This window comes from Corythoichthys intestinalis, chromosome 22 (genome assembly GCF_030265065.1).
Source record: "Corythoichthys intestinalis isolate RoL2023-P3 chromosome 22, ASM3026506v1, whole genome shotgun sequence".
Taxonomy (NCBI): Eukaryota; Metazoa; Chordata; class Actinopteri; order Syngnathiformes; family Syngnathidae; genus Corythoichthys; species Corythoichthys intestinalis.
Genome location: NC_080416.1, coordinates 33,372,648 through 33,389,775, shown reverse-complemented (window position 1 = coordinate 33,389,775; position 17,128 = coordinate 33,372,648). Strand labels below are relative to the sequence as shown.

The following is a 17,128-nucleotide window of genomic DNA, read 5'->3' as shown; positions in this document are numbered from 1 at the left end:
ACAGCGCGTTGATGACCAATAAACATCTGTGAAAAGAACTGGAATCTCATGTGACATCAACACGCACGCACGCACGTGACGATATAACGCAGTCGTGAAAATTACCGCCCTCATTTTTATTTACCGTGCGATAAATAGACTCATTGCATATCGCGACAGGCTTAGCAACTTCAATAAAACATGTCGTTAGTTAGATGGATTTATAATCTGTCAGCTTGTAATGGTCTCCTGTCGTCTTCCAAAATTACAACTAGGTGACGGCGCTTTAGGTGTTCATTCACTGCCGACGTGCAGCCAAGCTTGGCATTGAAGAGACAAGACAAAACAGTGTACCCTCCTTTGTTTTGTTGAAATAAGTCGATGTTTTGGCCACTCTGGTGCGCTTTTTTGGCTTTGTGCCGCTTTCCCCGCTTGCATACCAAGCGTCCGACATTAAAAAAAATCTCCCGAACCCCCCTGCCCCTTAAATATTTTCTCCTCGGATCTACACAATTCACGTAGGTCACCCTTTTTGACTTCAAAACAGCGAATTTTGCCGAAAGGTGAGAGATTTTCATGCGTGAAACGATTACAGCACAAACATAGCATAAATGAATGACTACAAACAATTGACACTGTTTTTAGCCATTTCTACTAAAAATGGGGGGCTGGTTGACCTCAAATTGACCTTTATTTATTTATTTATTTTTTATTAACCTGTCCTGTTCAGCTGTTTGACACAGAGAATAGAAGTCTAAGTGCCCGGATAGTCTGAACAATTTTAAAGTTTCACATTGAGAGTCTGACATACTCCCATTGTGATCATTCAAAATACCTTTTTATTATGACAAAGCAGCGAACAGGAAGGGATTATGGGGGGACAGAAGAAAAGAAACACAAGAGAGGAAAGAAAAGAAACACATACACAATCAACAACAAGAAATACATTGAACATCTAGACTAATTACTAATATGCTGCTGCCATCGTCAGAGAGATGTATTTCCGGTTTACACAGTGGGGGCCTATTGGCCAGTGAAAGAGGGGGACGGGGGTGGGGGTGTCTATAAGCTAAGTGATTGAAAGGGGTAGAGTGTACACAAATCAGTTCTGTGATCTACAGCCCAGTAATCGTGTGAATCTCTTGTGAATGTAAGCCCGTTGGCGACCAACCCTACGCCGCCCCATCACCAATCCTGGCACCAAGAACCCCAACCCGAGCATGCGCTACCACATCCAGCAGCACGCGAGCCCCACCGGGCACGCGACAGCCACGCAGACGGGTGGAGAAGCCACGCGGGCGCCAACCCAGGGCCACGGCCCCCACCCAGCCAGCCCGGGGAGGGAGGGTGGGTGGGGGGGTGGGCCGGTAAAGCGCAGCCCATCCCTCCTCCCGCAGCCCAGCAAAAGGAGCCATCGTCCCCCCCCTCCCGGGATCCAGGGTGGTCCCCCGGGCCACCCGCGCACCCATCAACCTACCTTCAGGGAGAGCAGGAGGGGACGCACCACCAACCCCACGTCTACTCCCACCACCGCCCTCACCTGGGCCACGAGCCACAGCCGCAGCCCCCCAACCGGCACGGCACGCCACGGGACCCCCAGCGGCCCACCAAGCCCAAGGCAGGGCAGGGTCCCCGCCGGTGCAGGCAACACCCCGCTGATACACCGGCGCCCAGCCAGCGACCCGCGATGGAGCGCAGGGCGGATGTCCAGTCAGAGAAGAGAGGGGAAGGTGGAGGCAGGAGAACGCCAAGGAACTGCCACGGGGCGATGCAAGATAGGAGCCCCGACCCCCCATCCCACTCCCGCGGCCGGCAGCCCAGGCAGAGAGGAGGCCACACCCCAGGAGCCACGCCATAAGGAAAAAGTGTGGGACCCGCCTACCACCCTATTACTGTGGCTGCCAGGTTCCCGGCTGGCAGCCATCACCCAGTACCGTGTTGGGATTGTGAGGGGAGGGTAGTGCAATGTATGCATTAAAATAGGAGAGCTTGACTTGGGGCAGTGGGACTGCAGCATGGAGTTTCTGCCCAGCCACCCATCCCACCGCCCTTTGCCGGAGCTCTCCTGTGGAGTATGATGTGTGTGGTGCGTTTAAAAAAGGTGCAGGGATGGCGGGGCCTGTCGTGAGGAGGCAACCGTGAGGTTCATTTCAGTTTATTATATTTATATAGGAAGTTACGATTGCATATTATTTTGAAAATCGACCGGATCCACCGTATTTTTACACGAGTGACTTCCGGCCTGCCCGATCCTACCTAGTAGTATTGACGCAGGGGGGCTGCGTCTCGCGTCAAAAAACAAACTCTGCTGTTCTTTTCGCGTGCGTCGCGTTTAACGCTTCTGGGACGCGTCTAACACGCGGACGCACTGCGACTGGTGTGCATTGGCTGATTGACTTTAACGGCCGCGTTTCGAAGCGTAATCGCGGCGAGATCGTTGACGCGACGTTCACGTTGCTGGTGTGTTTGAGCCTTTAAGAGCCGCGCGCGGTCCCCTCACTATCCACTCGCTCTCGCTATATGATTGGCCGAAGAGTCGAAATGCTCTCCCGTGAACTGCCTGTTTAAAAATGTTCCCGTTGTTACTTCTTGCGTTCGCTTATAAGTGCCCATTTAAAAAGGAAAAGCGATGGATGATACTACACACAGAGCGTATTATTAACAAATGTTAAAGTTGTATAATCATCTAGCGAGAATAAGGAACGTCACTGACAAGCGCAGGCCCCCGCGAGTGGATAGTGAGGGGTCTAGGATAGTGCGGCTACAGCTAACAAGACTCTTAACATTGCATACCGCTTCAACATATTCAATAGTAATAAGTTTTCATTCATTTAAAATTAATATTCTGTCCGAACAAGCTTAACAGAGAATCCACACCGTGCCATCACACATCAAGCAGATGAATATGTAACTTTTTCTCCGCAGTGACAAAAACAGCTGACTGTGGCCCCAGTAGTTAGGTAGCCTACCATATGTAGCATATGGAACAATGAAATTAATAGTTCACCTGCTGTGGCCTGAACGTAGTCTCACACTTTCCTCCTGGTGCGCATGGACTTGCTTGTACAGTCCCTGTTTTTTCACCTCTTTTATCAACACCATCGTCGTTTTGGGGCTTTTTGAAGAAAGTTCGGACACTCAGTTGCCTTGACATTTTTCAGAGTAAGGCCAACGACGTCATGCATCAAGAGAGACAATAGCTAATTAATATGCTCACTCGCCACCCTGTGGTCTGGGGTGTGAATTGCAACCGGTCAAAATGACGGATGGACTTCAGTTTTTTCCGTCACCGTTTTTAAAAATCGGTCAACGACGGAAAATATTCGGTTAACGCGACCTCTGGTCCCAACCATCCCACAACCTTGGTGTGTGGTGCATTAAAAAACGGAGAAATGTATGAGCATGTAAGTGCCAGGGTGAAAGATATTTACCCTGGCAAATTGACCTTTAAAACGATTGTTAACATCTCAAAAACGATTGCAGCACAAACAAATGACATAATTATTCTATAAATTTGCATCTGATAGGGGGGCAACTTCACAGAGGTGAGATCTCATAAATGTGGCCCATGAACCAAAGTGAGTTTGAAACCCCTGGCTTTCTTTCTTTCCTACTTTCTCTCCACCCTTTTTCTTCCTAGGTTTCCATCAGGTGTCTCTGCCTTGTTGTGTTGCTGACAGATTCCTCGTCCACTGCAAATCCTCATTGATGTGGGGGGTGTTTACGTGTGTGTGTGTGTGTGCGTGTGTGTGTGTGTGTATGCCCATGCATAAATATTTAAGCCCCTTACACACTGATCCATTAATTAGCTTAAGTGCCTCCTTCCCAGATGGACGAGCAAACGGGTCTCCTTTGTTTTTCAATTTCTTCCGCCTTTCCGTTTGTCTGTGACGTGCCTGCGACGGACGTCCATTCACTGCTGCGACGTCTCGCCCTGATAAATGTTTAGGTGACGGGTGTGACAACGCCTAGTCAACCCAAAGTCCTCAGTTTCTGGGCAGGATTCCTTAGCTTCCTTCCTAATTCCTACGTTGATCCCTGAAATCTTCTCCCATCCCCATAGCGCCATGCGTGCGCTGGTGATTGACACTCGAGGCTTCTACTCCATGTCCCGCCCTCTCCAAGTAGGCGGGGTTCACGTGAACTCAATGATGATTGGAAACCTAAGTGGGAAATAATGCCTCCCGACGTGAGCATTAGCACATATCATTGACAAATCTGGGATGGCTAGCTTAAAAGAGGTGACTTGGATGTCCTCCTTTTGCGGCGACGGCATCCGACGCATCTTTTTTCTCCTCTAGTCTCAGGTCCCCGGTTGCTATGCCGGTTGCTAAGCTGCGCGCCACGTGACTTCCTTTGTGCCGAGTCATCTGTGTGCATCGGAACGCGCCGTTCAGTGTCTGTGTCAATCCATTAAATGAATGACAATGAGAGCTGCCAACCTCCCGCTTCGAACGGATTGGACGTCTACTGGTGATGAACACAACTCAATCTATAGCAAGGATGACTGGACGCCACCCTATTGTACATCAGTCATGAGAGTTGAGCCGCGACATGTTTAACCTCAAAGGCCGAAACGATGCCAGACGGGGATTAGCGTTCGGACCCGGCCACTCTTTGGGGGTCCCGCTGCGCCGTCACATCTTCGCTAATCCGATCCCGTCGAGCTTTTCTGGCTTTAGATGAAACGTCGCCATCTCATCCTCGCCGAGCTCGGCGGGGGAACGCTGGCCGCTCGCGTGCCGTTACTCAAAAGGAGGTCAAAGGTTGCCAGTAAATACAGTGATACAGATAGGAAGTCAACAATTGCCACAATGTAAACAGGAAAAACGTAGTAAACACAAATAGACATAACCATGGGGCGGACGGGGGAATAGGGAGTGGCCCGGGAGTCATTGAAAGACCGGCCTACTTCATGGACGGTGCAGTGGCGCCTCCAGAAATTTTTCATAAGGGTGGCCAGATGGGGTGGCACACCAAAACTAAAAGCCATAATTTCAGGTTTTTATTATATTATTACAGTAAAAAGGTGAGGGGAAAACTATCAGAAGGACACGGCTACTGATATACTTTGGTGTATTGTGTAATATTTGATGTTACTAAGGATTTAATGTGCATAGTCCGTAACTGTCCAGTCAACATTTTGACTTCCACAACATTTCTGCTTAATTGTGTTATGCATATGTTAGGCATAAGTAGGGTTGTTCCGATCATGTTTTTTTTGCTCCCGATCCGATCCCCATTGTTTTAGTTTGAGTATCTGCCGATCCCGATATTTCCCGATCCGATTGCTTTTTTTTGTGCTCCCGATTCAATTCCAATCATTCCCGATAATTTTTCCCGATCATATACATTTTGGCAATGCATTAAGAAAAAAATGAATGAAACTCGGACGAATATATACATTCCATACAGTACATAAGTACTGTATTGGTTTTTTATGACAATAAATCCTCAAGATGGCATTTACATTATTAACATTCTTTCTGTGAGAGGGATCCACGGATAGAAAGACTTGTAATTCTTAAAGGATACATGTGACTTTGTATATTGTGATTAAATATTGCCATCTCGTGTATTTGTTGAGCTTTCAGTAAATGATACTGTGTTCTGCCCAAATGCATGATGGGAAGTGCAACCATGATTGTGCGTAGTGGTACCAATAGATATATCTTCTCTGCGTTGGGAAATAACATAGGTTGTTAAGAAAAAGATCAACTTCTACCTTTCTTCCCCACATTGCTTCCCACGAAATTTCTAATTGTTGAGAGAGGGATTGTAAGGCTTTAGCCAATTAAATAAAGGCTCCAAAGGCTGCCAAAATTCACTCTACTCATTTTACGCTGCCTTTTAGCTCTATATATAGGTAAAACGGCGCCATTACAGATTGAACGTGACAATGCGTGAGTGGGGCATGCAGCGCATGCATTAATTGCGTTAAATATTATAACGTGATAAATTTTTTAAAAAAAATTAATTACCGCCGTTAACGCGATAAATTTGATAACCCTACCATAAGCCTAAACTAAAGACTCTGGATGAGTGTAACATATTATATCTGTAACGTTAAATACAATTAGAAAACGATTTATTTAAAAAAAAAAAAACATATATTTAAAAAGGCATGTCCGATATTTTTTTGCCGATTCCGATACTTTGAAAATGACGTGATCGGCATCCCGATCGATCGGGACATCTCGAGGCATAAGGTCTACATTTAACAAAACAAAATAATTACTGGGAAAAAGCAGGTGCTGGCAGCTTTGTATTTGGGATGAAATGCATAACTGACGCTACAACAATCTAATGATATACTGGCAAGCGGGGTGGCCAGTGGGGTGGCCAACAAATTTACCCACCCCTGGCCACCCCCTGGGGGCGCCACTGGGACGGTGTTGAAAGGCATCCAGCCGGCAACACATTTACCTCTACCTGTACCTTGATGGAAAAAAAACAGCATTTGTTTTGGAAAATAGTCATATAGTAAACAAAAACCAGAGCCTGTAATTAGCCTACAGTAAAGTTATTACAACAGTGTAGTGATTTTTAAAGCATGTAATGATTTTAATACAAACAGTTGATTGATAAAATAAACTAAAACATGAGTAAACCATTAATTAGAGAACTGTCACCCGATCAAAGTACACACGTTCAAATATTCTACATATTGGTATAAATGCATAGTTTTAAGTGTGAGAGTAGTCAGAGAGGTCCACAACTAATATTCACCAACCTAGGCCAGAATTTATTCAGAACTGTGGATTTACAGTACCACAAAAATGAGAACTGTAAACTGATCAAAGTATGCATGTAGGACTTTTTATTCAAATTTTCTAAATTTTGGTACAGTAAAAATGCAGTTTGAGTATGTAAGTAGTCAGAGAGGTCCACCAGTAATATTCAGAATTGTGGATTTACAGTACCACAAAAATGTGAATTGTAACCTGTAACCAGATCAAAGAACAGATTCAGGACCTTTAATTCAAAATTTCTAAATAATGGTATGGTAAAAATACATAGTTTTGATTATTAGAGTATTCAGAGAAGTCCACTTCTATAATTCACCATCTTTGTCCAAAACCTTTTCAAAATTGTGGATTTACAGTACCACAAAAATGAGAACTGTAAACTAATCAAATGCATATAGCATATGCATATAGGACTTTTTAATTCAAATTTTCTAAATTTAGGTGCAGTGAAAATGCATAGTTTGCGTATGTGAGTAGTTATAGAGGTCCACCAGTAAGATTCACCATCTTTGTCCAGAATTTATTCAGAATTGTGGATTTACAGTACCACAAAAGTGAGAACTGTAACCAGATCAAAAATACACATGTAGGACTTTTAATTCACTCTTCTAAATATTGGTACAGTAAAAATGCATACTTTTGAGCATGTAAGTAGTCGGATAGGTCTACTAATAGTATTCACCAACCTTGGCCAGATTTTATTTAAAATTTTCGATTTACAGTTCCATAAAAATGAGAACAGTAATTAGATCAAAAATACACATGTAGGACTTTTAATTCACTCTTCTAAATATTGGTACGGTAAAAATGCATAGTTTTTGAGCATGTAAGTCAGGGGTCCCCAAACTACGGCCCGCTGGCCGGATACGGCCCGCCTCCACATTTGGTCCGGCCCCCAGAACATGTTTTTTTTTTTTCTTTTCCCAATAGTGTTATTTATTTCCTGGCTTTTTTCTGTGAAGAACCCAGAGAGGGTTATTTGGTTATTATCTGTTTAATTAATAGTGTTATTTATTATTATATTATGTTATGTTATATTCTTTTTATTTTATTTACTTTTGTTGCGTGAAGAATCCAGAAAGGGTTATTTGATTGTGGCTTTCTGAAAAACAATAAATTTTTACATTTAGGCACTCCTGCAATCGTCACACTTTTTCTATTACAAACTGACCCGGCCCCTCATCAGCTAAGGGAAAAGTTATGTGGCCCTCAAAAGAAAAAGTCTGGGGACCTTTGATGTAAGTAGTCAGATAGGTCTACTAATAATATTCACCAACCTTGGCCAGAATTTATTCAAAATTGAGGATTTACAGTACCACAAAAATTAGACCTGTAGCCAGATCAAAAATACACATGTAGGACTCTTAATTCACTCTTCTAAATATTGGTACAGTAAAAATGCATAGTTTTGAGCATGTAAGTAGTCAGATAGGTCTAATAATAATATTCACCAACCTTGGCCAGAATTTATTGAAAATTGTGGATTTACAGTACCACAAAAGTGAGAACTGTAACCTACCATCTACTAAAACGACCTGTTGCTCAGGGGAATTACATAAGATTGTCAGGCGACTTCATTTAATTTTTAAATGATGACAATGGTGGCATTAAATATTTTAGAGTGTTGAGAATGTTTTTAAAGTTCGAAAAAACGCAAGCACGCAGAAGTTAACTGCATTGCCGCTCGGCTGGAATGCATTTACCGCAATGCCTGGATTGCGCGGGCGTGCTAATTTTAGGGTCCGCTCATTTGAACACGAACAGCCACTAGTTTGAACGCAGTTTCACAACTCTACTTATTTCTCCCGACACCGACCCACTGATGTTATCCCCGTTATCCCCCTATTGATAACCAAACACGAATTCCCTACGTTTGCTATAGTCGCCTGCCACAGAAGTTCCCCTGGCACCAGTTAATTACTCCCCCTTTCAGACATCTACCCTTAAATATGTAATATCTATGGCGAGACATAACTAAATCAAACTAAACAGATTGCTTTCTACCATGATAGCCAAGCAGTGAGCCGATCACAAAGCAGCGCTAACCAGATTTTTGTATGTGTGTGTTTCTGTAGGTATCCTGAGGGGTTAGCCCCGCCCCCTTTTCTAGTCAGCTGACCCGCTGCGCCACCCGTGAGTACAAAATGCACATTTGTGCTTCCTGCCAGTTGCTTCAAACCCACGCACACTGCACCCGTTACCATGACAACCAAATGATGAGATGCTGCCGAGCTAAGAAAGGAAAGAAGATGCGAGTGGGCTCGCGTATACGGGCACGCATTATATACGTACATAAATATCATGTTCATGTGGCGTGCGAGCGTTTGAGTGACAGCCGAGGGAGCGCCATCACACGTCTATGATTCATGTCCTGCCCGGATGTGGGCTTGTAAAAACTGACGGACTGACCGCGAAGGTGCAGAGAAAAAAAGAAAGTGATGGAAAATGGAGATTAGCTGCAATTCTTGCTGATAAAGCAACCGGAGTTGCTTTAAAAAAAGAGCGCTTTTGGCATACTCACACTAACGACACTCGAACTGAGCAAACACGTCAAGAACATTCAAACAGTTTTCATGTTTTTCTGTTAATGAACTGATTGACAGCATCCATTCGGATCCAACGATCACTGCCAACATATCCTGGTACAAACGGATTGGACGTCTATCACGGAAGCGTGATCATACGATGTCAATCATCCCAGTTTAAATGGATTTAATGTCTATTGCAGTCAATGGCAGTCAATACGTTAACCATGACCATTGAATAGGAAACATGGTAAAAAAATAAAAGCAAAGATGGTAGTTGGTAAGGGCAAGGTTCCCATTAAAAGCAATGAATTCAAAACGAGCTCTGATTTTTTTTGATCAATGTCAAAGTCAATGTCTTCTATCTACTCAATAAACGCTATTTCATGTACTTTCCTCAGCCGACCCCCGTGATGCGACACTGACCCCGTCCCCTCCTGAAAATGGCCGGCCCGGCGTTGCTACTACTGCTCGCTTCCTGTTTCCTGCGCGCGTCATCCTTCCCGCAAGACCTGGAAGCCATCAGCGTGGTAGACGGTGAGCGAAAGCCTGCGAGCATTCGGTAGGCGTGGCCCCTAAACGCGGGTGTCATCGCAGATTCCCGAGACTTTGCGGGATTCCAAAGTCTGCTGCAAGACAACCGCACGCTGCGTTTGGGGCTGGACTTCCAGACCATGAGGCGCATCAACCGCATGCTCTTCATCGCTGCCAGGTCCGCACTCAGACACATACTCTTATCGACCAATCACGTGGCTCTCAAAAACTCTGTCGTGAGTAGATTTGAAATGGGAGGGGCTGGCTAATCCAAGATTAAATAACATAGATTTGAATGTCAGTGTCTTTGATGGGAATGTGGACCCTACCAACATGGCCACCCTGAGGTCTTTTCATGTTTCTGCCATGAATTGACTACTACCTTCGTTACTAGGTAGATGCCCAATCCTTTTGAACTGGGAATCTGGCAGAGAATTAACATTGGTTCGTTTGCTGCCACCGTTGCACTTCAAATGGATTGGATGTCTTATCACCGGCAATGGGAGACAGTAGAAGATGCTATGACCTAGATCAAATCTGTTCAGAAATAACATCAGACTTAATTTTAATGTTCTTCTTTGTTACCTTTGCGCGTTTCCCTTCAGGGTTCGCCACAGCGAATCAGTTGTCTCCATCTAACCCTGTCCTCTGCATCCTCTGCTCTCACACCAACTACCGTCATGTCCTCATTAACTTTATGCATAAACCACCTCTTTTGTTGTCCTCTCGACCTCCTGCCTGGCATATCGAAATTCAGAATCCTTTAGCCAATATACTCACTATGTCTCCTCTGGACATGCCCAAACCATCTCAGTCTGGCCTCGCTGACTCTCTCCAAATCCTCTAACATGTGTTGTCCCTCTGATATGCTCATTGCTGATCCTATCCATCCAGGTCACTCCCATAGAGAACCTCAGCATCTTCATCTCTGCCACCTCCAGCTCTGCCTCCTGTCTTTTCCTCAGTGGTGCTGCCGCCAGACCATACATCATTGCTGGTCTCACCACAGTTCTATAAACTTTTCCTGTCATTTTAGCTGAAACCCTTCTATCATACATCACACCTGACACTTTCCTCCACCCGTCCTAGCCCGCCTGCATACGCCTCTTCACATTTTCACACACTCCATTACTGCTGGACCTAAATACTTAAACTCCTCCACCTTCTTGGTTTCTTCTCCCAGTAGCCTCACTCTTCCACTTGGGTCCCTCTCATTTACACACAGATACTCCCATCCTGTTACGGCTAACTTTCATTCACTTCGTTTCCAGGGCAAACATCCACACCTCTAGTTTCTCCTCCACCTCTTCCCTGCTGTTAATACAGATAAAAATGTCATCTGCAAACATTACAGTCCATGGAGATTCCTGTCAAACCTCGTCTGTCATCTTGTCCATTACCATAGCGCAGTGGTGAGTTAGTCTAAGGGGTTCGGCGAAGGTAAAGAAAGGCTGTCAAGTTCAAATATGAATCCTTAGGTCGCTGGTTCAATCCGGCTCGAAGGACCAATTAAATGTCAAGTTCAAATATGAATCCTTAGGTTAACATTTGTAAAATTATCCAAAATAAGGAGAGAAGCCACCTTCCTTTTGAGAACTTGTGCAAGGAAAACGGGAGGGAACTATACAATTAAATACTAGACAACACTATACAGTTTCCAAGATCATTCTAAACCTACCCCTTCCGTGCCCTTTCTTTTTATTTGGGTTTGGCATATTGCATTTTGCTACATTTCATGCATTTGGCAACAGATAAAATGAGACAGTTTGATTTCTTAATGTCCGTGGCTTATCTTTAAAGTTGACCTGTGGAACATAGGCCAGTTTGAACCAGTTAAGTTATGACAAGGCAGTTTTACCAAGAGCTAAACATGGGTATAGCAATCAATCATCAACAAGGCAACTTCATTGTAAGCATTCATTATTAAAAGCAAATATTTAATAATCATCTAATAACGCAGAGCCCTATTTTGGTACGCTGATTAAATCTAGGTAAAGTGGCTTTTTAGAGCAGGTTTTGGACTGGTTTGCTCCTAATTTACAGCCTTAATCCATTTCTTTTAATTATGAGTCCTCGATCGAATAGGAGGAGGAACTGGTTTGCTCAGTGGAGGGTTGACTCACACTTGGTATAGGGTAAAATAACGGACCAATGGGCAGCATAGTCTCAAATTTTGACCTGTTTATAAAATATGCTGTCAAAATTAGAAGAATTTTAAATGGGACTTCGCTAGTTTATCCGCTTGCTAGCTTAGATATATCGGTTTTGAATTAAAAAAAAATTGCTTTATTATCCAGTTCTGGAAGGTTCGGTGAGTCCAAATGTGAAACTTTTGGGGTTCGGTACCTTTAGCAAGGTTAGGAACCGCTGTCATAGCGAACAAGAAGGGGCTCAGAGCTGACCCCTGATGTTCTCCCACCTCCACTCCGAATTCCTCCGTCACACATACAGCTCACCTAACCACTGTCTTACAGTCCTTATACATGTCCTACAAAATTTGAACATACTTCTCTGCCACTCAAGACTTCCTCATACAAAACCACAGTTCCTCTCTGGACACAGTCATAAGCCTTCTCCAAATCTACAAAGACACAATGCAGCTCCTTCTGACCTTCTCTGTACTTCTCTGTCAACACCCTTAAAGCATTTGCTGCTCACAAATACTCACCTCTGTCCTCAGTCAGGAAAATAGGTATTTGAACAACGTGCGATTTTTTTGAAGTTCTCCCACTTAGAAAGGATGGGCGGTTCGGAATTTTCATGGTAGGTGACTATCCACAAGTGAAAGACAATCTACAGGGAAAAAATCCAGAAATCAACAGTGTATGATTTTTTAAAACAATATATTGGTATTATACTGCTACAAATAAGTATTGGAACACCAGTCTATTAGCTAGAGTTGTGAGCCTCAAAGACCTGTTAGTCGCCTTTAAAAAGTCTAATGAATAAGTGGGGAACTTTTTGAGTCTGACTTTTTGACCTGTTTGAGGTGTTTAGCTGCATATAAACACCTGCACGCCCCATACAATTAGAAAAACTCCAATTCCCAACATGGGCAAGACCAAAGAGCTGTCTAAAGACACCATAGACAGAATTGTAGACCTCTACAAGGCTGGACAGGGTTACGAAGTAATTGCCAAGCAGCTTGGCAATAACCAAGGGGCGGCTTCGTAAAAACCAGATCAAGGTTCTGGAGGGGCCAAGCCAGTCTCTAGACCTAAACCCAATGGAACACACAACTCTGCCCGTCTCCCTTGGTCTTAAAAATGGGCACCAGCACACTTGTCCTCCATTCCTCGGGTATTTTATCACTATCCAAGAACCTGTTGAACAACCTAGTCAGAAATTCTGCATCTTCCATACCTCCACAGGTCTATGATCTGGACCTAGAGCATTTCCACTCTACATACTCTTCAATGCCCTTCTCACTTCGTCCTTACTAATCTGCTACTTCCTGGTCCACAACAGACACCTCCTCTGCGCTTCGTTCTTTCATTTTCCTCATTCATCAACCTATCAAAGTACTCTTTTCATCTCCTCAACATTTCCTTACACTTACTGGTATCTATCAACACACTTCGATCCCTATCCTTTACTACCTTAACCTGCTGCGCGTCCTTCCCATCTCTCTCTTTGCCTTGCCAACCTGTATAGATCAGTCTCTCCCTCCTTACTGTCTAACCTAGCCTACAAGTCATCGTAATGCATTAAATTTGATGGGATCTTTGGGGCAGCCATGTTAGTACGGGGTGACGAAAGGCCTTTTCATGCTTCTGCAGTCATATGAAACTACCTTATCACTAGTACATGTCCAATCTATTTGAAGAGGGAGTCCAATCCTCTAGCCTTCCCTTTCAAACGGATTAGACATCATTGATGGCAGCCAGCATTGACGTGTTTTTCCTTGCGTCAGGGATCACGTGTTTGCGGTCAACTTGTCGACAGCGGCAGACGCTTTTGTCCCTCAGATGGTGAGTCCCGTTTCGTCGAGTAACATTGTTGGTCTTGCGACGTTGAATGATGCCACTTCCTGTTCCAGAAGCTGACATGGCGTGCCACAGACGTCAGCAAGTGCGCCGTGCGCGGGAAAAACAGTGTATGTCCACAAGCTGATAGACATCGACTTTATTGCGTTTGTGGACTTTGTGGCGATGAGTTCTGCGCATTTGGCGTTTTTCAGGACGAGTGCTACAACTATATCAAGGTTTTGGTAGCGCGAGACGACGAGACGCTCTTTGTGTGCGGGACCAACGCTTTCGACCCGACATGCCGCCATTACAAGGTATCCCTCCTGTGCATGCTCCGGTGGAGGCGGACCACGACGTCACTCTGTTTTGGTCGGCAGACGCGCACGTTGGAGCGGGTGGGCTCCGAGCTGCCGGGTCAGGCACGCTGCCCCTTCGAGTCTGGACAGTCCAACGCTGCTGCCTTCGCCGGTAAGTCCTCGGCCGCTTTCTGTCGTTTGGTCGTCCTGTAACCTGACCCCTTTTTTGCGACAGGCGGAGACTTCTACTCGGCCACCGTGACGGACTTTCTGGCCAGCGACGCCGTCATCTACCGGAGTCTCGGAGACGGGCGGCCGGTCCTCAGGACCGTCAAATATGACTCCAAGTGGTTGCGAGGTGCGGTCGATGCCAATTCGTCACGAGGCTTTCTTTAAACATGTTTGTCACTAGCAGTGGTGGATTAAGTAATCCTTTTTTTACTTGAGTAAAAGTACAGATACAGGTGCAAAAAATTACTCAGGTAAAAGTACTCAAAGAATTCAAAGAAAGAACCTTGACTGCTTAGTTTCATTTAAAACTGCAGAATGGAAAAAGCAAGCAACAAAATAGACTGCACTGTAAACAGAAGCTTAACAAGATGGAAAAACTCCCAAACCTACAGTGGGGAGAACAAGTATTTGATACACTGCTGATATTGCTGGTTTTCCCACTTGCAAAGCATGTAGAGGTCTGTAATTTGCATCATAAGTTCTCTTCAACTGTGAGGGACGGAATCTAATACAAAAAAAACAAAAAATCACGTTGTATGATTTTTAAATAATAAATTTGCATTTAATTGCATGAAATAAGTAAATCAAACTTAATATTTGGTACAGTTTGCTATTACAGATACCAAACGTTTCCTGTAGTCCTTGACAAGGTTTGCACGCACTGCAGCAGGGATTTTGGCCCACTCCTCCATGCAGATCTTCTCCAGAGCCTTCAGGTTTCGGGGCTGCTGCCGGGCAACACGGACTTTCAGCTCCCTCCATAGATTTTCTATCGGGTTCAGATCTGGTGACTGGCTAAGCCACTCCAGGACCTTAAGATGCTTCTTACGTAACCACTCTTTAGTTGCCTTGACTGTGTGCGTTGGGTCGTTGTCATGTTGGAAGACCCAGCCACGACCCATCTTCAGGGCTCTCACTGAAGGAAGGAGGTTGTCAGCCAAGATCTGGCGATACATAGCCCCATCCATCCTCCCCTCAATACGGTGTAGTCGTCCTGTACCCTTGGCAGAGAAGCAGCCCCAAAATATGATGTTTCCTCCTCCATGTTTCACGGTTGGGATGGTGTTCTTGGGGTTGAACTCATCCTTCTTTTTCCTCCAAACACGACGAGCCGAGTTTAGACCAAAAAGTTCAATTTTGGTCTCATCCGACCACATGACCTTCTCCAATTGCTCCTCTGGATCATCCAGACGGTCAGTGGCAAACTCAGACGTGTCTGGACATGCACTGGCTTCAGCAGTGGGACCTTGCGTGTGCTGTAGGATTTTAATCCATGACGGCATAATGTGTTTCCGATGTTTTTCTTCGAGACTGTGGTTCCAGCTCTCTTCAGGTCATTGACCAGGTCCTGCCGTGTAGTTCTGGGCTGATCCCTCACCTTCCTAATGATCAGTGATGCCCCACGAGGTGAGATCTTGCATGGAGCCCCAGAACGAGGCAGATTGACCGTCAACTTGAACTTCTTCCATTTTCTAATAATCGCTCCAACAGTTGTTACCTTCTCACCAAACTGCTTGCTTATTTTCCTGTAGCCCATCCCAACCTTGTGCAGGTCTATTATTTTATCCCTGATGTCCTTACACAGCTCTCTGGTCTTGGCCATTGTGGAGAGGTTGGAGTTTGTTTGTTTGTTTGTTTGTTTGTTTGTTTAAGCATGTGAACAGGTGTCTTTTATACAGGTAACAAGTTCAAACAGGTGCAGTTACTTCCGGTAATGAGTGGAGAACAGGAGGGGATCTTAAAAAAGAACTAAGAGCCGAAATATTTACTAGTTGGTAATGTATCAAATATTTATTTAATGCAGTTAAACACAAATTTATTATTTAAAAATTATACAATGTGATTTTCTGGATTTTTGTATTAGATTCCGTCCCTCACAGTTGAAGAGAACTTATGATACAAATTACAGACCTCTACATAGCTTGCAAGTGGGAAAACCAGCAAAATCGGCAGTGTATCAAATACTTGTTCTTCCCAGCTTAATGGTGTACAAGAGTGTGGTGGTTTTGCAACCCCTAGCAAAAAGTATGGAATCACCATTCTCGGACGAGCACTCACTCAGACATTTTATCATGTAGAACAAACTCAGATAAAAAGCTTGAAAAAGTAACTTTTATAGAGCAAGTGCAGGGAAATATGCAGTATATGGAATCACTCCATTCTGAGAAAAAAAATATGGAATCATGAGAAACAAGGTCCAATGTAGATTCTTGACTCTTAACAAGTTGATGATGCTGGAACTTTGGTTTGGTGCTGTTCCAGTGAGATTTACAAAGATGACTGCTTGAAGAAAACATCAAAATTCCCTCAGTCCTTGATTATACGGAGCTATATGTCAGGCAAAGGCACTGGGGAAATGGCTGTGGTTAAATCTTTCATAAATGCTCAAGTTTACATTGAAATTTTAGACAGCTGTCTTATCCCTTCAATTGAAAATATGTTTTTCATTTTCCAATATGACAATGCATCATGCTGCAGAGCTAAAACTGTAAAAAGCATTCCTTGGAGAAAGACTCATCCAGTCAATGTCATGGCCTGCAAATAGCCCAGATCTCAACCCTATTGAAAAAAAAATGGTCCACAGCAAGGCTCCGACCTGCAAGGATGATCTGGCAACTGCAATCAAAGAGAGCTGTCACCAAATTCATGAAGAATACTCATCAACTCCATGCCTCAGAGACTGCAAGCTATCATAAAAGCCGGAGGTGGTGCTACTAAATACTGGAGATGTGTTTTGATTGTTATTTCTTTGTTTCTCATGATTCCATATTTTTTTCCTCAGAATGGAGTGATTCCATATAGAGTTCCCTGCACTTGCTCTAAAAAAGTTACATTTACTGACCACC

General features: G+C 44.2%; 1 protein-coding gene across 1 annotated transcript in view; it reads left to right on the top strand.

The window, feature by feature from the left end:
• Window positions 1–17,128, top strand: part of LOC130910420 (semaphorin-6D-like) — a 50,237-nt gene that overhangs the window by 7,876 nt on the left and 25,233 nt on the right. The window contains exons 3-10 of the mRNA XM_057827699.1: window positions 8,804–8,861; window positions 9,655–9,790; window positions 9,851–9,965; window positions 13,701–13,758; window positions 13,827–13,883; window positions 13,968–14,069; window positions 14,133–14,223; window positions 14,287–14,409. Of these exons, the coding sequence (XP_057683682.1) occupies window positions 9,697–9,790; window positions 9,851–9,965; window positions 13,701–13,758; window positions 13,827–13,883; window positions 13,968–14,069; window positions 14,133–14,223; window positions 14,287–14,409 (640 nt within the window). The 5' untranslated portion in view covers window positions 8,804–8,861; window positions 9,655–9,696. The remainder of the gene's footprint in view (window positions 1–8,803; window positions 8,862–9,654; window positions 9,791–9,850; window positions 9,966–13,700; window positions 13,759–13,826; window positions 13,884–13,967; window positions 14,070–14,132; window positions 14,224–14,286; window positions 14,410–17,128) is intronic.